Source organism: Cupressus sempervirens, chromosome 3 (assembly GCF_028749045.1).
Source record: "Cupressus sempervirens isolate cs-2001-9-10 chromosome 3, ASM2874904v1, whole genome shotgun sequence".
In the NCBI taxonomy this organism is placed as follows: domain Eukaryota; kingdom Viridiplantae; phylum Streptophyta; class Pinopsida; order Cupressales; family Cupressaceae; genus Cupressus; species Cupressus sempervirens.
The window spans coordinates 62,513,872-62,536,865 of NC_143120.1; the positions used below are offsets into that span (position 1 = coordinate 62,513,872).

A 22,994-nucleotide genomic window follows, 5' to 3' on the forward strand; every position below is an offset into this window, starting at 1 on the left:
ACTGTTTAAATCGTCTCTTAAATCTAAACTACTCTTTATAAATACATTCTAATCCATATTGCACACATTCTAAAAGAATATCCAACTTGCCACATCCATCCTTCATATGCTTCCTATTCTAATTAAGGCCACCTGCTTTCCAAAATAGAAATCTTTGAATATTTTTTTCACTTCTTGCATCCATCCACTGTATTCCGATTCATGCTACGGACTTTCTTTAATAGAATTCATAGAAATATTGCTAGCGTTCTTTAGCCACTTTCCAATTTAAATAATTAAAAAACTATTATTGACAACAATTCAGTCGGCTGCATAGCCATTTCAGTTTCCAAATTGCTTATAGCGGTGCGCAGCCCTAACAACTCGCGCATGAGCTCTGATTTTTAAAATAGTCTCTTTACGACTCGTCCTCCTATTTGGACGTTTAGAAAAGAATCCGTCGTTAATTAGCACCTTAGCCTGGCTACCTATTATATTTTGTACCGAACTTTCTAATTCCTGACAACATTCTAAATGCTGTAAAGATGTTAGTTGTCTGAAGCCTGTAGGCAAACTTTCCAATTGGCAACACCTATTTATATTCAAGTCTCTTAGAGCTGTGAGATGCTCAAAGGTTTGAGGCAAGCTTTCCAGTTTTCTACAGTCTTCTAAGTCTAAATATGTTAAAGTAGTCAACCGTCCAAAAGATTCCGGAAGACATTCTAGTCTCCACCATCCCCTCATGCTTAGTATCTTCAACGCAGGAAGTTGGCAGACTTGTTCAGACAACTCCTGCATTTGAACCATGTAATCCAGAATCAAAACTTCCAAAGCCACTAACTGATTGAATCCCTCTGGCAGCTTGGGCAACTCTTCCAAATCACCGAAATCTAGTTTCTTCAAAGAGAGATACGGAGGAACTCCTGTCATAAGAGAGTTTCTGGACTGAATGTAAGGCGATTGATCCATGACCAGCATTGATAATAAACTTTTTGGGAGCTGCATAAATATTCCAATCGTAAGAACATGGGTACTAAACAATCTAAATGTATAAATAATAAAATGTTGTACATAAGGTAATTTTAGAAAGAGGACTTGCCTTGCACAGATTAACTTCACCTTCAGTGAAGAAAGGACCATAGAACACACCCAATTTATCAAGCTTCTCGAACTGCAGTGGTAATTGTGGAATGCTATCCGATACCTGTAGAAACTTCAGTTCTTCAAATCTCATTTGACTTACTCTGCTGGCTTTTATATTCTCTCCCAAAGACAGAATTCTTAATGATTTTCTCATTAGATTTAAGTGTCTTTCCTCAATAGTGCATTCAGATTCAGATTCAGATTCAGATTCAAGCCACACTCCTTTAACTCGATGGAGCCTCTGCAAATGTAGTAACATTTGTTAGTGTAAATAGTTTTAAACTTGTATTCTTTTGAAACATGTAATTATCTGAGTAAATATACCTGTTCTTCTGCCGCTTCGCTTAAGGATTCAAAATTAAAGATTCTATTGTCTTTCGCTAAAAATCGCCCTTTCGCTCTGATGATATCGTGAACAACTAATTCTTTCCACTGGGGAGAAACATTGGGATCATCGTACTCAGGAATTGAAGTGATCAATCCCACCTCAAGAAGAGATGTAACTGCATCTGCTCCCACAATACACTCAACTTCTAGACGATTCCATTTATTGAAAAAGCAGCATATGTCAAGCAAGGCTTCCCTACTGTACTCTTCCAGCTTCTCATATACAAAATCAAAAAGTCTTTCACTCAATCTTTCTTTTTTTATTATGTCTCCGTTTTCTAAATAATTCAAAATATTTTTACACCCATCGACTTGATAATCTTGTTTCTCTAATTGAGCACCAACAATTTTGAGAGCCAGTGGTACTCCGCTGCAAATCTTTAAGATTCTATGCAAATCTTCTGGTTTGATTATTTCCGTTTTGGTTGGGTCTTTGAATAGAACTTTGGCTGCATCTTTATCCGGCAGAGGCTGGAGAGGATAGTCTTTGCGCACAAGGTTGGGTTGACCTTTAAACACATCTGTGACTGCTAAATCTCTTGTTGTTATGAGAATTCTGCTACCATGGGGAAGCTCTCCGAGCTCCTTCGGTAGAAGGCTCTCCAGGTCGTCTGCGCGTAATGCATTGTCAATGTAAAGAAAAATAGGTTTGCCTTTTTTGGATCTAAAGGCCTCCATCAGACGACTCTTACCATCTGTACAATCTCTTAGTTGTATAGGTCGCCCACCATTACAATCTGGGAAGCAGTCCTTTAGAATTTGTTGCTGTGATATTTTAAAATTGTTCTTCTCGGATTCTTCATATATTTCAAACCTGGTGTAATCATAAATCTTGAGATTTATGTTTGAAGCCACAGCATCTGCGAGTGTTGTTTTCCCTAGACCTCCAAATCCGCAAATTACTACTGCGAGCGATTGCTGATCTCTGATTCTCAGAATATCCAGTATTTCTTTAACTCGATTCTCAAGCCCAACTGTTAAGTGTCAAAACAAATGTGTTATGATAAATTTTAGAATGTTGAACTTTTATGTAACATCATACTAAATAGTTGAAAAATATATAAACAGGATTACAAATAAAGCCCCGGTTAGACCATCCTTAAAACGTTATGCATTTAAAAAGAATTACACTCGGAAAAAAAATGCCAAGTTTGACTATTTATTATTTTTTCAAGAGTCAATCGTTAATATGATGTTTAGAGCGTCCAATAGCTTCATATTTTCATTATAAAGTTTTTAAATATTGAGCCATGAACAGATTATAGAAAATCAAAAGAAATGTGTAGACATCTGCTTTCCAAATCCAATAAATATTAATTCAAGCAAAACATGAAATGTTGTCCGGTCTTTTCTGCATCGGCTCATCATTTATCTCAACAAAACAGCAATGGAATCAAATATCACAGTTTTTAGTGGGTACATTGAATTGCTATCCTAATTTTGAGTATGTCGATTGAGGCGGACAAAAATAATCATTAATAAATAATAATAATAAAACGGTCTTGAACCATAAGAAAATCTATCACTAAAAAAGAAATTAAGACATAAAATGTATTATGTTAACTGAATATATATGTTGTTTTAATTTATATTTTTCAAATTAATCAAACTTTGTCTATTAGATGTCATTTATTTGAATTTTGGATGTCTGAATTTATTTCGAATTGTATTAGTTTTCTCATTCTAGGTTAAATCATATATTTATGATTGCGTCATTTTGATTTAAATGTACTTTTTATTCATCGTAGAATAGGTTACTAACTTTGACTATAATCTACCAAACTAATATCTAAATTTAATGCATATAATGTCATAGTTAAAAACAAATCTTGTCACTCGAATATTAGTTTTGGGGATCACCTCATCTAGGTCTACCTTGATAGGTGTTTAATATACAACAATTGGAATTTTTTCAATGATATCTTAGTTTCCTCTATCATTAGATTTGGGTTTCATCATCACCCAATTTAGTTTTGATGAGATCCATAGATCATTAACCGCAAGTACCCTTTTCGATTTGATGTTATGTGGACCCATGAACGTAATTTTAAGTTTGTTCTAATTAAATGGCGACAAATTAAGTCAAGGGTTATAATATGCTCGAGCTGACCAGAAAAATGAAAAATGTTAGGGCTAACCTTCAATATTGGATTGACTACACTTTTGGAAATATCTTTTAATGTAGAGCTAAAGTGAAAATAGAGATAAAGAGGAGAAGGTTCTTTCAGTTGAGCTACATAATATTATCAATAAGGAAGAGTCCTTTTGGAAATAATGATCCAAAGTCCAATAAATCATGGGGGCAATAGGAATATAAAGTTCTTTCCCTAGTCTGTCTTGAAGCATAAGTAAAGAAATAAAATCATAGAAGTAATCTTCACTATGAGAGTCAGTTCCTCCTTGATTAAGATTGAAAATTAGATGGTGAGCTACTTTCTAATCTCTTGAAGTACCCTCTTCCCCATGACCCTAGTCTGTGTTGGAACTCAAAATTGAAGCCCTGATTTTGAGTACCATTCTAAATTTTGAGTACAATTGAGCCCATATAAACATTTTTTTGTGCATATGTACTAGGCTATCATTTTGAGGCCTATGAAGTGTTTCATGTTTCTAACACTTTCATTCAGTATATGCATGCATCTCATAATGATAAATTGTCATTCTAATTCATTCCGTGAAATTTCATTTTGAGCATTGTTCAAATCTCTACTTTTGCCTATGTCAAACAATGACAGGAATCCTAATTTGTATTTAAATATCTTGCACCTAGTTAAGTTTCATGACTCGCTACATTGGGAGTGTCTAGTATGCACATTAAAGAACCTATGTGTCAATTTTCAAGTCATTTCGATATGTTTTGACTAGGTTTTGAATCACTCAAAGTTAGTTGTTTACTGTTGTCATGCTTATGCAAATTGTTCAAAATTTCGAGAAACCCTATTTGACTAGTTATAATTTTGACCCAATTGACCCTATTGAGAAAATTCATTTTGCATTGCATTCTAGGGGTCAAACACTCACTATTTTCCATATTTGAGCCCATGATGAATCTGTTTGACTAGTTTTCAAATGCGATTCCAAATGCAGCTTATAAAGTTTGACTAGTGCCTAAAAGTGTAAATTGATCGGTAGCCTTGTTTGGGATGTCATAACTCTAAATCTATGATAGGTGAGACCAAATAGATTGTACCATTATGTTCTACTCTAAAAATACTTTAAGTGTGTCAGTTTTCAAGTCTAGAAAAATTCATCTGTGCACTTTCTTAGGTCCCTTTCGTTTGTAAAAATTATTATTCTGTGAGTGTTCCTAGTTCTACAATTTTGAGAAGCCAACTTTGACTTCTTGCCAAATTCTCCCAATTATTTGTTATGAACCCAAATTGCTGATTTATACTCTCCTCGTGACAATAAACTAATGTCCCAATTTTTGTGACTCCAAGTGATTGTTTGACCTATTTTTAAAGTCAAAACTGAGTGCACTTTATTATTTTCTAACATGTTCGTTTGTAGGTAGTTTCAAATGAGTGAATTGGACATTCAATATCTTTTGACCCAGATGTTGTCATGACACGAAATCTAATAAGATACAAGAATGTGGAATAGAGAATAGATATGTCAGCTCTCACAGCCGGATTCATTGATTTGGCAATTTTTAAAGCCAGTCCTAGAGGCTTCTCGGCAGAAAATCACAATTTGCAAAAAGTGTTGAATTGAGTTTTAAAGTTTTTAGAAAATGATGGATTTTGGATCAAATCAGTATGATGAGCCAATTAGATCAATTCAAGGGTCAGATGTTTTAGTTTGAACGATTTTTTAGTCAGACCCACTTTAGAACCCAACTGATTCCATTAGACTGATAGAATGTTTTGGAGAATGGTGATACTCTAAGTGATTAAGTAATAAAAGTGCATTTAGATGTAAACACTATTATAAATTATTGTTAATCCTCAAATGTTTACTTTAAAATAGATGGTATTGTATTATAGCCTTTTTCATTCATAATGCACATGTCACTTTTCAAGATCAAATTGGTGAGTGGGGTCTACTCATGATTAAAATGATTTCAACATATTAGAGATGCTCCAATATTTGTGATAAAATAGAATATGGATTGCTCATTGATTCAAGTGCCTTAAATTAATGGAGGCTTTGTACGAAAGAATATGTCTGGTGAGTTTGATTGGAATTGAGTTTCTAATGTTACCAAGTGGATGCTCATATATGTAGAGTGACACATAAACAATAATGGGTATGATAGAAGCTTGTTCCAATCATCTCACTGAAAACAATAAGGCAGTTGGATTGTTTCAATTATCTCCACCATAATGGAGTGAAGCGTCCCATCTTTTGCATAAGTTGACTCTAAAAATCTAATAGAAGTGCACTGATTTCTAGCGTTAATGATTTTGCTACTTGATGAATATGGAGTTTGTGTTTGATTTCTATACCCATTCTAAAATGGATTCCTCGGCCTCGTTTATACTTGTAGTAGCTACCTTTCTGATCTTGATGACAGGAAGGGGCGGACAACATATTTCCCTTTAGAGTGGAGGCCAGTGATGATTTGAAGTTTCTACGTGCCTTCTTGCATGGTCACCTTCCCTTTCTCACTGCTTTTTCCAAGTCTATATTTCCCTCAAGCAAAGTTGCGGTGCCATTCTAAAATTTGACTTAAGACACCTCCATTACATCAAATAATGGGTCCCTTGTAAAACACAGTAATCATTGGAGGAGTGAAATCATTTTATGGCACTATTATCAATCCATAGTGCTAGCATATGACAGTGCAAACATCCGTGTCGGAGCCACATTTTCCATTGATGAGTTTGATTTTAAATTAGGAAGTCAATATGTTAAAGTTGAGTTAGAGATTGAGGCATGGCACTTATTGTTTAATCAAACATCTGATGCACTTTTCTGCCCCAATATACCTGATACACTAGTCACCAGATTGAATCAAGTTATCCTCTAGTCTTTCACAACGTTGTATACAATGGCAATGAAGAATGTAAGCTACACAACATTCAGTACCTGTGGCTACGGTCAAGGGAAGAAGAGAGGATGGGTAGCGCCAGACTCTCGAAGGCCTAAAAGGAGGCAGTTTCAGGGAGTTTGAATGGTGAGAATGGAGAGGGAAAAGTGTCTTCTTTCCACAAATTGCAATTATTCACATTAAGTCATTAAATCATTAATTTTTGCATTCTATTATCCTGCTAACACCATATCGGTCAGAGTTGGTTACAATGTTTTGAGTTCCCCTGCCACAAGACAGAATGATTCCATAGCCTTGGTTTGTACAGCATTCTTGATCTGCCATCAATATGATCATTGGGATTGAATTGACTTTCCCTTCCAGAAATTGTTTTCTAGGATGAAAATGATGATTAAATTCAATTCCAAGCAGGTTGGAGCACGTGGTGGCATAGAATAGAAAAAATAAAGGATCTAGTGGTTGTTTCATTCCTAATTTAATAGCCCTTAAAGGATATCGAATTCCATGACGCACATGTAACAATTACAAAATACAGTCGATATTTTCTCTGCTCTGATGCATCGTTATACGTGTTGTCTGGGAAACCTTTTTTATAGGGGTATCATCAAAAGTGGGAAAGTTTTGAAAATGTGAAGTGGGGGATGAAAAAAAACAAAAATTCATGACCCCATTCTACACCTAATGCACAGCCAGGATTTTCAAATTAATGAGCAGGTTAAAACTGGATTGGGAAGCTGCACGGTCTCTCTTGTCACAATCTATGACTGGGACAAGACTCTAAGGGGAGCGATTGAAATAGAAGCAAGGATTAGATGTTGATAGAGTTACCAATCACAAAGGTATTGCACACTATTTATAGCTAAAAGAGCCTAATTCAAGGCAGTGGGTGTACTAAAACGTACAAGAGGTTTCAAACCCATGTTGGCACGGTAGTTGGGAAGAATGGAGACCATGAGCTAAGTAACGACATTTTGTTTCTATCAATGATCATCACCAAAAGTGAAGTACACAATATTTGGTAGGCAGATGAAAACGCATTATCCCACATTGGTGGTGCAATTCGTTCTTTTTATATTTATATCCCCAACCACTCAATCGGTGTGCTGTTTACAAGGCATGAGCCTTCTTAAGACATAAGGCTCAAGCATGGCGTCCACGTCATTTCAAATAGACATGGGTGAGTGTCTTTTGACCAAATGTAGGTAGATGAAAGGATGATGATGTGGATCCAAGCAATGAATGGGAAGATGCCATGCAACACTTGAGCAACAAATTGTAGTGCAAGACGTGAAAGGATGATGATGTGGATCCGAGCAATGAATAGGAAGACGTCATGCAACATCTAAGCAGTGGATTGCAGTGCAACATGTGGTAGCCATTTCCAAGCCTGGCATGGACTTCATCAAACTTCGAGGAGATGATGCAAGATCAACTCACTAAATTGTGACACGTGACAAAATCAATGGTTGTCACTTTGTTAATCAAAGCCACAAGGTGACATGTGGTGGAGGAGGTGAGGTGGCACCAAGCAAATGGATGCTCCAAATCGTGCATTGTGGCAAAATTGGCAATCTTCGAGGAGATGATAGGATAACATGCAAGACCAACTCACTAGATTGTGACACGTGGTGAGATCAGTGGTTGTCACTTTTTAAACCAAAGTGAGAAGGTGAAATGTGGCAGAGGAGATGAGGTGGCACCAAGCAAATCGACGCTCCAGATCATGCCATGTGGCACAAAATTGACAATTGACGCACTATCGCAAACTAAAGTAGCTCACTAGCAAAGTAATGTGAAAATGTGACGATGAATCAGATGATCACATGTGGCACTATGTTAGAGGCCAATGAGAAGGTAGTGGACCAATCAAGAAGCCCCATGTGGCACCTAGGTGGCAAAGTTGTCCAAAGGATGCTGATAGGGTAGTATGAACCACTAAGAGAATGACATGTGGCAATGACATAACAGAAGGGTAGTGAGGTAGGTTGACATGTCAAGGTGACAATGTAGAAATTGACAAATTAGGTGTTGCATTATGTTAGGCTAGTCAAACTTAGGTTGACTCAAATTCAAAAAAAGAGGGAAATATATAAATTCATAAAAAAACATTTTTTATTATTATTTTCCTCTTCTGACGTACAGAAAGTTTTTAAATAAAAAGGATATATTATAAAGTTTTAAACTTTAGCACAAAGTTTATTTTTTACAAAAAATGTAGACCTGAGAATCAGTCAAGAACCTAAACTTCTAATGGATGTCTTGGGTATGCCTTTTAGGCTAATATATTACTATCATATAGCAACAGAAAGCTCTCGGAATGAGCTTTCCAAATTTGCCATTTATTTTTGCATAGGAAGTAGTATGTATGAGATATTATGGGTTTTGTCTAAGGTGCTTGTTTTTCAACTACATTTTGGTATGGCAGTTTAGACTTGTTTTCCTGTGAAATGATGAAGTGGGTGTGTGCCAAAGTTAATAGAAATGTAGTTGGTGATGTCTTTTTAACTCCAAGTCAATTTAGTAAAGGATTTCTCAACATTTTAGATGCATATCTGATATTTTTATCAGAGTGAGGGTTTCTCATCATTTGGAGGAGATATTTCAAGTTTGTTATATACAATGAAGAGATTTCGTTCATATTTTTGGTTGTAGAGAGAAGAGAGAGGCTTTGCAACAACATGGGATGGAGATTCAAGTGGACATGTGTCACTTCCAGATCAGATTTGGATTCTTCTTCCTTCTCTATATCTTTCTCTTTTTCTCTCATTTTTAGGGGTTGCTTCAAGTTGAATGGAAGGTTTTCCATGGTTGTGATACCATCTAGGTTTGGTTCCCAAAGTTTTGAGCAAGTTCTCAGCTAGGTTTCCACCATTTCTTCAACATTTTTTCTCTTGTATGATCAACAATAATGAAGTTATACAAATAGTTTTGATCTATTCAGTTGTTTCATGGGTTATTTATATGCATCTTGAATGAATTGTTTCAAAGAAATGAATACAAGGAACAAAAAACTTCTTAGCTTAATTCTGATTCTCATCTCCTATTTATGTTGTTAGCAATGTTTTGTGGTTTAGGAACAAATGGCTTAAACCTAGTTGCAACTCTCTAAAGTTGTATGTCTCAATATACTTTGTTGTTGGAACAAAGAGCCAAGTAAATGCTTGATATGTTTGATAGGGTTGCAGGTTTCATAAGAAGGATATTTCATGCAAATGAGTTTTTTGTGAACACTGATGTTTGATTCAATAAGTGATAGGATAGATTTGATATCTTGGTGTATGGGGTATGTCACTGATATCATGGATGTATGTTTGTGACTTGTGGAATTGCCCAATAGATATGGCATTGATCAGTTAGAGGATCAACATGCTCTTGTTGTTGCATATTTGGATTTTGCTGATATCAAACTTAAATCAATTATCCATTTCCCTTTCTATTTAGGAGCTGAAAGGATGCCTTCAATCAGCTTGTGGATTTCATAGGTTCTTCCATTTGCTATTGCATGCCTTTGTCATTGCATAAGTATAGGAGTAATAAAAGTTTTATCTACTTTGTATAGATTTCTAGATTGTATGCTTTAGAACTGGTGCCATATGAATGAATCTAAAGGTCTTTTCACCTCCATTTTGCAAAGCCTGAAGAAAATGAAGGAGTATAGCCTTATAATTGGTCCTAATGTATGAATAGGTATGTTGAACATGGGAATTAGCTAATCCTAGATGTATTTGTTCCTATCATTGGGTTATTCAAAAGTTGTTAATTCAAGAGCCAACAGTCTAGAGGGCTTGCATAACTCTCTTAGGTTGTGTTCCTTACAACATTTCTTTGTAGGAAAATATTAATATGCAAAGGCTCATAACTTTAGGGGAGGTGAAGTCCATTACCATCTCTATCAATCATTTGAAATCCCCTGGGCTTGATGGGTTCCCCCATCTTATTTTAGAAATATTGGGACATTATTGGTAAGGAATTTTTTTAAGAAACTATAGAGTTTTTCTCTATTGGAGTGACTTTAAAGAAGTTCAATAACACTTTCCTTGTATTAATCCCCATTGTAGCTAGGGCTAGAAGAATAAAAGACTTTCAACCTATTAGTTTGTGTAATATGGTATATTAAATTTTCTCAAAATTTCTACTTATGACACTAAAACCTTTCTTGGATTATAGAATTCACCTATACCAAAAAAAAATTCCCTCAAAGATAAATCGTTGATTCTATTTATTTAGTGGTTGAAATGACATTAATTAATTTAACAATGTAAAATATATGAGATGAATTCTTTAATTAAACACTAGATAGAAAGTAAAGTCCACTAGGACACCAAGATAATTGTGGAGGGGTGGGGGTGAATTAGTTATGCAATTAAAACAAGTATCAATATCTTTATTTATTCAAAGACATATAAAAAGTAGTTGCAACAACCATAGAAAGATAACCATGTATAATAACACTGGATTTGCTAACTAGGGAAACACTTGATTAGAGGGAAAACCCTAGTGAGAATGGCACTCACAAGATGATGTTCTAATAAAAATGTTCCCTATGAAAGAATGGACCCTAATAGAATTCAATGAAATAGATTTAGTACATATCAATCCCTGTTAGGACACTTTAAATCCTTGCTAGGAGATTCCAACCCTAAGGAGTTGTGTCAACCTTGTTAGGAGTTGATAGGAAGATAGAAGGACCTGCTATCCAAACAACTTTAGTACTATCCTCACTCTATAATACATGTTTTGACCAAAAATTGTTCAACAACTTCTTCTCTTTCTAGATATAGTTCCTTGTAAGATCAGTGTACCTCAACTACACCAATCTCTACTTTGATCCAAAAGATAAATTTGCATTCAAGTTCGCATATAACAATCCACACTAGATCACTCTAATCCTCAAGGAAATGACTTTCCTTTATACCAAGTCCTAAGAAAGTAATTGAGTCGGTCTTGGGCCTTCCCTAATTAACAATAGTAATATAAGACCAACTTAATATATTACATTTGCACATTATATTATAATATTTCATCTTTTTATAAGTACAAGTAATTTTTTAGTTCGTAGTCTTCATAACTCTTCACTTAATGAACATCTCACTTTTCTCATATAACCAAGCCATCTTAAGCATGTCTTTTACCTCCATGTCATCTCACTCAACTAGACTCTATCTCCATTAGGAGATACAATCAAAACATTAGTACTCACTTTCTAGAAACACTATCTAAAAGCTATCTTTACCAAATCTTCCATAACTCTATGTGGTCTTCATCTTTTCATACACACACTCATCTGCCACATCTAGACACTTTGTATAAATCTATTTAAGAGCACACAAGTTGTCTTCAACTGATCAAATTGTGTGAAGCCAAACTCTATCTATTGTTCTACTAGTCTTCATGGAATAACATGTAAGTTAACATCAATGAAAAACTCTATTATGAATACAACATATAATTACTGAATCATGTCTCAAACACTACTAGAATACACCCTCGTAGGAATATCATCTGCATTCATTCCAACAACACTTCCACCCTAATTTATTCAATACAAGAGAAAAAAAGGACTTCCAAACATAAATCTCAATATATAAATATAACTCAAGTTAGATTAGAAAAACTCAAATAAGATGAAGGAATGTTAATACTAAACCTAAATTATACTAAAAAATTATTTAAGAAAGTCATTTTTCATCCAATTTTCATTAACTTTAGATGTCCAATGTGAATGTAAATTGGACCAATTGATCAAATGATGAAGATGAATTAGATCTTGGAGAAATTTTTATGCAATCAACCCCAATTCAAATATGAAAATAACTCTATGATAAGAGATAAAAGGAAGGTTAGAAATATGACCTTCAAATATGCAAAGGAAAATACTTTTCTACTCTAAAAATAATGGAGATCTAAAATGGTGTCTTTGAAGCTAACAACATTTTTTTTATTTTAAAAAAACCCATAAAACCCTGAAAAGTCTCAAATCTCCAAGTATAGTTCAATTTGGGTGATGTTTATCATTAGTTTCATGGGATGATGGACATGTTCTTATATAACATAAATAAATTCAACCAATTTTTTTTTGAAATCTGGTAACCGATAATTTCTATATTTGAATTTCCAATTCCAATAACCTAGTCATAGACATTAAAATAACTTGATTTTTTTAATTTTAATTTTTTTTTGTCGGGGGCAGGGGAGGTGGGTGGGGTTGCCTTGGTCAATCCCCCCTTTAGGAATTAACCTTCAAAAAGACAACTACAAAAAATTATGTAAGGAAACAAAGACAAATGCAAATATTCACCTTGCTTGATGAAACCCTTGCCAATGAGCATTTTGAAATTCTTGAATATTTTTTATGTTAAATCTCCACAGATTCAATATATATCATTAATACAAAATCATGGAGCCATGAATGAGGATGTGCACAAAGAAGAAGATGAATTGTAAAATGTAGATCTCCTCCCTTGATGGTAAAAAAAATACAAGATCTTGAAGAGGAAATGCTCACAAAGGATCCTTGAATCTTGAGAACACCTTGAATACTTGAATGAATTCCTTAAATATACTAGAATGAATTTCCTTAAGTGTTCTTGACATTGACTCTTGATATATTGTTGATGCTAGTGGATGTAAAATTGAGGTGCCTAGCCTTCCTTTTATACTAGCTCTTGGGATTAAAAATAAAGTATTCTAATAGAACCACCCAATTTTTGTTGGCAATTTGGTTAAGGTAAGTTGATAGTTGTTTTGATTAATCGAAACATTATGATGTATTAAGGCAATTTGTCCAAGTATGAGGCAGAGATACAATGCATAACCAAACTATATTTCTTGGCAAGGTTCACAAGAAGCATAGATAGACTTGCGAGATTAAAGAAATTTGGATTGGACATCATAGAATATTTTCTTAAGCTCTCTTAACATTATGTTGATTTTTTCATATGTTTTGGATAGATTCGCAATGACAGGTTTGACATCACCGAAATAGAGTACTGAAGAATGTATTGGCATTTTGGTCAAGGAATTGTTTTGACTTGTTGAAACAAGAATTTGACAAGATAGGTATGACATCCTAGATGTTAACCTTGACATGGAAGATTATAATTTTGAGATTTCCAAACCTATGAAGAAGATCTAGGCTAATGGTTTAAATATTTTGGTATATAGGAGAGAAGCTTTTGTTTAGTGAGGTATGCAATTGTACTATATTGATATGAGTATTATAAGATATATTGATAAATATTGGTCAACTCAATCCTTAAGATATGTGAAGGAATAATGAAAAGGAAAGAGCATAAAATTTAGTGAAATAATAGAAATTGAAGAAATGAGAAAAAAAAACATGGATTCCTAGAGAACTAGTAGATTCCTAAATAAGAAGTAGACTATCTTAGATAGTAAAGAATTTTTTTTTCACTTTCTTCATTTTGAACATTCAATTCATAATTTTATTCGTTAAGATTTTTAATGCAAGACCCTATTAGAGGTCATGTAATCTTGCATCATTTGAGAATATTATTCTTAATATATATATATATATATATTTTCCTTTGATAGATTTTAGTAATAATTGCAATTACTTTGTTTCAGGCATAGATTCAATCTTTAATCATATTCTTCTAATTACTCACATAGAAGTACACTTAGTCACCTCACATAATAATGTTGAAGTATGCAAAATAAAAGAAAAAATATTGTGACACCTTTAATATGTCCCCACATTCTAATATGTATCTTCTAACTTAAGTTGTGACATGTTGTTTCTATAAAATTGATTTTATTTAGACAATGCAATAACATATTTAAATTGTCATGCTTAAATAGAAAGACTTCTAACTGTTTCTATAAATAATTTGAAAAATAAGAGATATATTTTAAGAATTATTAAGCATCATAATATATTTTCTACTAGTATGAAAACTACATAAATCTACTAACAAAATTTCATCTTCAAAATATGTTTTCACTAATTTAATTTTTAAAAAGGTATCTAGTTTTCTAAGCTAAGAAAAGGGAAAGTTTATTCTTACCAAGTGTGAAAGAGCGATCTTAATTAGAAAAAGGGAAAGATTATTCTTACAAGAAATCTTAATTATAAAATAAAGGATAAAGGATCAAATCTTTTCAAAACACCATATCAAATACTCATTGAAAGAGATCAGAGGTGTATTAGATAAGAATAGACTAATAACCTTGTATGTAAAATCAAAGTTGTCTACAAGAAAATAAATCATCTAATTGAAACGGATAATTGCCTTATTAAGCCAACTACTAGAAAATAAATCATCATATTGAAAGTGATACATATATGCTAAAGTAAAATTATAAAATTCAAAGTGAAAATATATATTTTTAAGTAGTATAGATTTACCTGCTCCCACCGCAGAGATGGGCTTTGTGATAGGAAGGTAAGTAGGTATGTTCTCACTCAATCTTATGAAACTGGTCAACAGAAGATCTGGATACAATTCAGTTATTCTTTTCCGAAGATTCGTCAGGTCTTCTGAATTGATAGAAGATTTGATAAATCTGCAACACAAAAAATAGTTTACCAATAAATAATTAGCGGCACTCACACCATTATACAAATTCTAGTTGGTAGTTATAATTGTTTTAACCTCAGAAGCTTGTTATTAGACAAAGCAAATTGTAATTGTTTTTACCTGAAAAGCTTTTTATCTTCTGATAGACAAAGACAAGTTATTGAGCCTTCAACGATGAACTGAATGGCTTTGGTGAATTTTTCCTCCTCCTCTGGAATAATTTTCTCCAAACGTTGAAGATGTCGAGCAAGATCCATGAGATATCCCAAGGTTTGTAGGCAGTCTTCTTGATTATCTCGCATTTTTTCATATTTGGACAACACAAAAGCGATCGTAGATAACCCTGCCACAGTCGAATTTATTTGTCCTACTTGTGGAAGTGTTTCAGCGACAACTTTTATCCCTTGGTGCAACTTTTCCTATAACAAGAAAGAATTGTAAACCGTTAGCCCCCAGTTCTAAACAGCACAGTAGGTCTAAGAAAAAATCTAAGTAAATTACTAATTAGTTAGTTTGATCTTTAAAAACTTACCGAGGATCCAAATTTATTTAACTTCTCCACGAATTCGGAACCTTTCTTAATAATAGATTTCCATACGCCACTTTCTTGTTCTATCTCTTGGGTTGGTTGAGAACTTGTAGTGACATTTTGTTGCTTGGACTGCAACAGATAAGAAGGAAACAAAGGTTAGAGAGTTTAGGCAAATGAAAGCAGAGTTACATGAATGGTGGAGTATATAGTGACCTTTATCCTTTGAAGGAGTTGGTCGATCATATTGATTAACTCATTAATGTCGCCTGTATCTTGGATTTCCTTAAAAATGTCAATGCACTCTTGCTCTGTCGACGACGAGGGTGCTGCCGGGTTCTTCTCGCGGGATCTCTTGCTCAGGCGGTTGCCCATTGTAGCTTGCAAGGATGCTGATCAACAAGATACAAACCTGCAATAGAAACATTAAAGCTGCGTAACATTCAAGGCCATGTACAATCGTCTCACTTTAACGTCTTTCAAGGACAAGGCTCATTTCGAAGGCGAGTGGTCAAATTTGGGATGACAATTATCGTGAATGAAAATTATTACGCTCGCTTTGGAAATTGGGAGACGATTGGAGACTTCAGTCATTGTCACGCGGAATAAATCTTTACTTTCGAAGATGTAATCGCCAAGCTAAAATGAAATAAAGTGTAATGATAGCATGTGCTGCTGTCGGCATAGAGGAGCACAAAGGACGGTCATTCACAAATATGATCTTAAGAAAATTAGATGTCTAAAACTTAGTGCATGCCGGCTGGTGGTAGCATAACGGAGATGACCAAGACAGATGTAGAAAAGTGATATTCTTAATTTTTTTTTATTGCCAGCAGCATTTCAAAAAATGATGCCATAGGAAAAAAGGACCCAAAGCATCTAGTTCCTTCAGTAGTGTATTTTAAAAGGACCCAAAGCATCTAGTTCCTTCAGTAGTGTATTTTAAAAGGACCCAAAGCATCTAGTTCCTTCAGTAGTGTATTTTGAATTGAAGCTTTAGTCTAAAAATAAGATTACTTGTTCCAACTTATTTGTTTAAAAATATTCTTTTTCTACCATTGAGATGTCAATTTAAGTGTTAAGTAATAGTTTGGTAGATGCATTTTGCAAGAATTGACATTAGGAATCACTTACAGCCCTTGTAAGCAACAAAAATAAATTATTAAAAAGGGCATCCATACACATTTTATTGGATTAAATGCATACTTACGAAGAATAGAATAGATATCAGCATATTTCGTGTTTAACTACAAAAATTACCACACTGCTACAAATTCAATAGAGAAATCAAACGGACACCACTGGTTATATATTTGGTAAAATATTTTATTATAAATGTTGCAAATTCTTTCAAAAAATCAATTTGTATGTGTGCACAATACTTTAGGTCAGATTTGATGTATACCTTACAAAAGACATTAGTCGAGAAATCAAATGGGTATCCATGTACAACACATTAGATCATTGAATTTTATTAATAAGCTACGAATTCAACAGATAAATAAAATGTTAGTCACCATTACAGAGAATTAGATATATCCTTACAACAATTGCCATTTCGACGTGTATATCAAGTGAGTGTCAATTCACATTTCATTAGATGACATATATTTTGCAACATTGAAAAGTGCATGACTGCTAATTGCATTATTACAGATATAAGGATAAATGCCACAAATTCAGATGACTGAACAAATGTATATTAACATAATTAGATCATATTAGAAGTGTTACAGTAGCTGTGAAATCAAATAGGTATTAGACATTAAATTGAACATATTATCATTGTTGCAAATATAATACAAAATGTTGAAGATCATCATGATACAATTATTGCATTACCTTACTGCTATAACTGTTGCAAATTCAATATAAAGATGAGATGGGCATGAATATACATCAACTGAGAAATCATATTCCAACTGCAGTGAGCTCAATATAGAAATCAAATGAGTTTGAAAGAAAGTGCATTGGATTCAAACTTAACCAACACTATTTTCCATGAGCGAAAATGTTAATAAAGTAGTGCCTGAATCCAATTTTATGCTTTTACAGTGCTTGTCCGAAACAAGTTCAAAGACCAAGTCTTTTACATCTCCCCAAATGGGAAGTTTTCAAGTAATACATTGAAGAGAGATCATAAGTAAACACTGGATTGTTCTTGTATACTTGGTTATAAATTCAAATCGAGAATGATAGTCAATATATTCAACATCATCAGCTGTTGAACTCAAAATTCTCTGCTTCACCATATTTCAAGAGAATTATGTTCTTGTAACTGGTTAAATGTTCCCTTCAACTAACATTCCTTTAAATCTAGTTGAATTCTTACCTTATTTAACAGGATCTTGAACTCTAACTATACATAATGTATGAAGTTTCTTAACTCTGTATTGATCATAAATGGTCTTGTAAATGTTTAACCCTATTTCTACAGTACCCATGGCTATAACCCTATAAGTTTATTGCCTCCTTTAAGGATTCAAAAGAAAAATTTAGGGCTTCATGTATAAGAAACCTAATTTTTTCATTGTTCTTGAAAAAAGAGCAATCTTGGAAAGAGATTTGAGAGAAACATAGTAAAGTTCTCAAAATTACATTCTGATCCTAGGAAATCTCATTTTTTCAAATTCATTTTAAACAACTGCTTTGAAAAAGAGAATCTAGTAATCATAGCTCACCTATGCTAAATGGAACACTCTTTCAACATTTAAATTCCCAGGAGAAACATTTCCCTTGGGAAAGAAGGCAATAGATTGCAATAGAAACTATAGAGGGCATAATATACATGCATCAAGAACCTTCTCAGCCTATTTTCCATCGTGACAATCAAATCTTCAAAAAATTTGGTAGATGACACATTTACACCAAAAGTAGTAGAGTCTGATATTTTTCATCTAAGACCTTTTGATAGAACTCATTTGAGTACCATGTTTCCATCAGGAAGTCTAGGGTATGTAGATCCAGAGTTTGTGAGGACTAACTAGTTTACAGACAAAAGTGATGTTTATAGTTTTGATGTGGTTTTGATGCAGCTTCTCACTAGTCTATGACCTATTTTATTTGTAAAAGGATCTATGTGCACTTTGTATGCCCATTTCCTATCTACCATTAATGACAATTGACTTTTAGAAATCTTGGATCGTAATGTGGTGAAAGAGGACAACCAAGGGAAGATGGAGAAAATGGTAATGTTAGCCAAAGCATGGAAATCTTTGTTATTGCAGACTCAAATTTTGAAGCTCTTATAAATAAGACTACTAGTTCATTATGTTATCATAATCCTCTGCCATCTCTTCCATGGATGCTCTTCATATAAACAGATACCAGAACACTACATTGTAAACCCTAATTTTTTTTAGTTAAATGGGAATAAGAACCTCAGATAATTTCCAGATTCAGATTTTACAGCTTCATTAAACAAAGAGCACATTATAATGTATTGCAATCTCTACCATGCAATGCACTTATAGGTGAATTGCTTTTAGTGAAACAAGATATTCTATATTAATTTCAAATTCAAATTTTGTAGCTACCCTAATCTCCAAGAGTCCATAGTTGAAATTAGTAAATGTAAAACTAACAAATGCAATACTCAATAGTTCACTGAATAAAAAATTGGAAAATGCATTTTTAAACATAGATTTCTTACAAGGGATAAGGAATCTAGTTTCCCATATGGAAAAACCCAAAATTCTAGCATTGAGGTCCATTTATATAGAAAATAAAACATGGTGTACTACCCCTAAACTATCGGTTTAGGATTTGATGAGTACATAAAAAACCATCCAACGGTCTCTAAACATTTCTATCACCATGATTGCCTTCACTCTGAGCATTATGGCTTTCTTCCAATAAACTGTTTGCATCTTTCTCTCCATCCAAAACCTTTTTCTCAGATTGCTTCCCATTTAGCAATTGCAATTTCAAATGATTGTAAGAACAAACCCTTGAAAAAGACAAAAAATACCCAACAAATTAACCCCTGTAACCTTATCCTTGATCACGAACCATCAAATGGCAATAAGAATCCAATCCTTCACCACACCCGCAACATTCATAGTTATGACAGATGTTTCACCCACAAGAAGAAACACTACCAAGTTAAGAAGAAAGGAACAAAGACAATTGGTGGTAAAGAGCTTGATATCAAGATAAAAGGAAGAAGAAGCTACTAAAACCAGATAATCAACTACAGCCCAATGAATACTTAAAAACACAAAACAACAAGGGGAAACATAGTACAATGTTGTAATAGGATTCAATGTAATTCCATTAGAGGTGAGAAAAAAATGAATCAAAACCAACCTCGTTGCTTCAAAAAAATGACACCAAGATGTAGCAAGACCCCCATACATTGAAATGTGTATGTCGTACAAAGTTAAAAACTAAAACTAAAAGAAAATCTACATCTCTGGAACTAAAATACTAAAACTAAAAGAAAAATCTCCATCTCCAACACCAGCAATATAACATGCATTGATCATACACACCTCTACAGTTTCCCAACTTAGTTAACCTAATAAATTCAAATTCTATTGTGGGCAATCATACTCTTTTATCTTCCCATGTTTCCTCAACACTGCCTTGAATGTTCCAAAATATGATGGAAGGGAAGAGAATATGTGGACAGGAAAAGATTAGATGTTTCCACAGATATGCATTAGTTATAAGCACCAACCAATGGTGGATTTTTTTAGAAGTTTATCAAAAAGCATCAGTTGACGAAAAAATATTTCATTGAGATAAGTAAATATTACAAACTATTCCACCCATGACTATTTATTGTATTGGCCAATAAGAAGACAAATAAAATATTTTTAATAAATTTCACTAAAGATATGAAAATTAGAAACATTATAAAAGTAGAAAGAATGGAAAAAATTGTGTATTTTAATTAGTTGAAGGAAAAACCAAAATAGCATTGCCTATGGCAGCAACTAAAAATCATGTATTGTTTAAATCCTTTCCAGCTAGCGCTAGGTTATCATTTGATTTAATTTCAATTTTTTATATTCTTTGTTATCTTTCTAATTTAATTATATAGAACTAATTGTTTACATAATATTTTATATATAATATATGTATTGATATATAATATTATTTAATTTAGATGTAGATACAAATAAAATTTTGATATTATTCAATATAGATATCATATTATATTATTATTTATATAGAACTATATACTAATACATTTATAATATAGTATTTAATTGTATTTGTCAAAATAAAATAAAGTTGATACTATATTTTTATGAATAGTCATTTTTTATTAATAAATAATATACTAGTTACAATTCAAAAAAATGGGCCAGGGGATACAAGATCACCCCATGAGAGTTCAGATGGATGAAGCCGAAATCAATAACTATTCATCAAAGAAAAAAATTAAGCAACCCCTCAGGCTGCTAGAGCAGTACTAGTTGAGTGGAGTGGATCATCATAATCATGGAAACCCTAGTCATCCCTAGGATTGGTAGGTGGGTTGGGAACAATCCAGCCATCAGCAACATCTTTAGGTGTCTGTTCTTTATCTTTATCATTGTTAGGAATAAGGTGCTTCAACCTTGGATAATTCCTATTCTTATTATTTGTTTTATAAATCTATTTTTTTCAAATAATGTAATTAACTGTGAGTGTACATGTCTAGTTGGCATGTTGATGTGTCACTCCACTTGCATGTGTCAGCATCTTGAATTGTGTGTAACGAAATCATGATTGAAATGGTTATGACAGATTCTTGTGATGTGTAAGAGATATCTTTAGAAGACTTGATGATGAGTAACAATAGTAAGACACATGCGGCAATTGATCATCAAGTACTGTACACTCAAGTCTCCATCTAGCATATGGGGTTCGGGGCATCTCCCCAATTTTTTTTTTGGGTTCCTACTTTTTTGGAGAATGGTAAAACCCTAATACGGTTATTCTTTGGAAGTTGCCCTAAAAATGGAAACCACATTATATAAGAATTTTTAGGGTTGTAGATGAGAGAATGGAAAAGTGTATTGTTGGTTGCTATTGAATTAGTCTTTTGTGTCCTAAAAGAACTTGCATTGCAAGTGTGTTGTAACCTTTGTGTTGAAGATAATACATTGTGCATGTTTTGGAAGGGTGAGATTTTTCTACCGAAAGATTGTTTCCCACTGACATATCTTTGTGTTTATGTATTTTCTTTCTCTATCTATTTTTTGTATTCATTATTGTTTACATAATATTGAATCTGAAATTGTAAGGATATAATAGAAATTTGTACAATACTTTCCTTAAGGGATTATTGTAAGAAGTTGTTTTTGCACCTAATTTTCCTTCCAAGCATTTGCCAATGAGGGCGAAATATCAAACTCTGGGTGAAAAGGCCATTTTCCAAAAGCAACAAGAGGAGCATCAAGAGGGAAGCCACCGGACTGGGGGACCAACCTAAACCATGGTGAGGTAGAGAATTTGAACAACATTTCCAACTACCATTTCCACCACTAAGAGAGTAGTGTCAAGGAGCCTATGAGCGTGGCATGTGAGAGTGGTGAGAAGAAGAGTTATGGCCCCTACAGTGGCCCCTGGGTAGAGTATGATCAACCAAAGTGTCAGGAGGTACTTTGGAAACTATACATGGTGTATTACCCCAATGATTGAGTAGCTCTTGAAGGTGGGCCACCTCCAGCGCCATCTTATTGGCTTAAACTTGAATATGCATCATTACATTGTTAAAAATGCATGATTTAGTTTACATAAAACATTTATGTCAAGAAAATTGTGAGTGAAATGAACAAAATTCCTATATTTCCATAAAGTAAACAAAATATCCATCTTGAAGGTATGCCAGATCTGGGTAAACTACCTAAGGAACCTGGGGGAATCACCCAACAAAACCATATGTCAGGGAAAAGCTTATGGCCAAAAAGGCTTAAAGAAATCATGAATCTAGTGCCAATAATTTTGGGCACATCTATAGAACCAAAAAAAAATGCAAAAAAGACTCTGGTTGTCCACAAAGTAGATACCAAGGATCTAGAACCCTGATATGCTTGAGCTGAGGCCCAAGGGAAAGACCTTGAAACAATAGGCACCAAGAAAAATGGGCAATCTTAGGCTCAGTAATGGCACTACAAATAGTGTCAAAACACTTTCTCCATTGAGAAAGGGAAGGCTATAGATGCTAGTGCTAGTTAAGGGTATCCACCATCGATAGATGGGGAGAAATCCATTGATAACCCATACATGGTTTGTAGATGGTGAAGGGTGTGGTAGGATACCACTTATAGTTTGTACACCAAGGTTGAATAGACTGGATACTCACCTTGTGAATTAAGTGGTCTAGAATTGCAGAAAGCAATAGATCAAAGGTACATTGATTTGAATGAGAAACATGAAACTGGACTTTCATGTCTTCCCAAGATCTAAGACTCATAGAAACCCTAGA

At 33.7% G+C, this 22,994-nt stretch overlaps 1 protein-coding gene and 1 pseudogene across 1 annotated transcript; both read right to left on the reverse strand.

Annotated features, from left to right (window-relative positions):
• Nucleotides 1–202: 202 nt before the first annotated feature.
• Nucleotides 203–16,074, reverse strand: LOC149564784 (disease resistance protein RPP4-like). The gene is made up of 7 exons (XM_089816959.1): nucleotides 15,788–16,074; nucleotides 15,575–15,703; nucleotides 15,163–15,461; nucleotides 14,871–15,028; nucleotides 1,447–2,483; nucleotides 1,079–1,363; nucleotides 203–978 (listed from the first exon to the last, which is right to left on the reverse strand). Exons 1-7 carry the CDS (start codon nucleotides 15,944–15,946, stop codon nucleotides 322–324), a joined length of 2,724 nt encoding a protein of 907 aa, XP_089673085.1. The 5' UTR covers nucleotides 15,947–16,074; the 3' UTR covers nucleotides 203–321.
• A 3,295-nt stretch (nucleotides 16,075–19,369) lies between these two features.
• Nucleotides 19,370–19,925, reverse strand: LOC149564785 (putative sugar phosphate/phosphate translocator At2g25520 pseudogene; annotated as a pseudogene).
• Nucleotides 19,926–22,994: the final 3,069 nt, after the last annotated feature.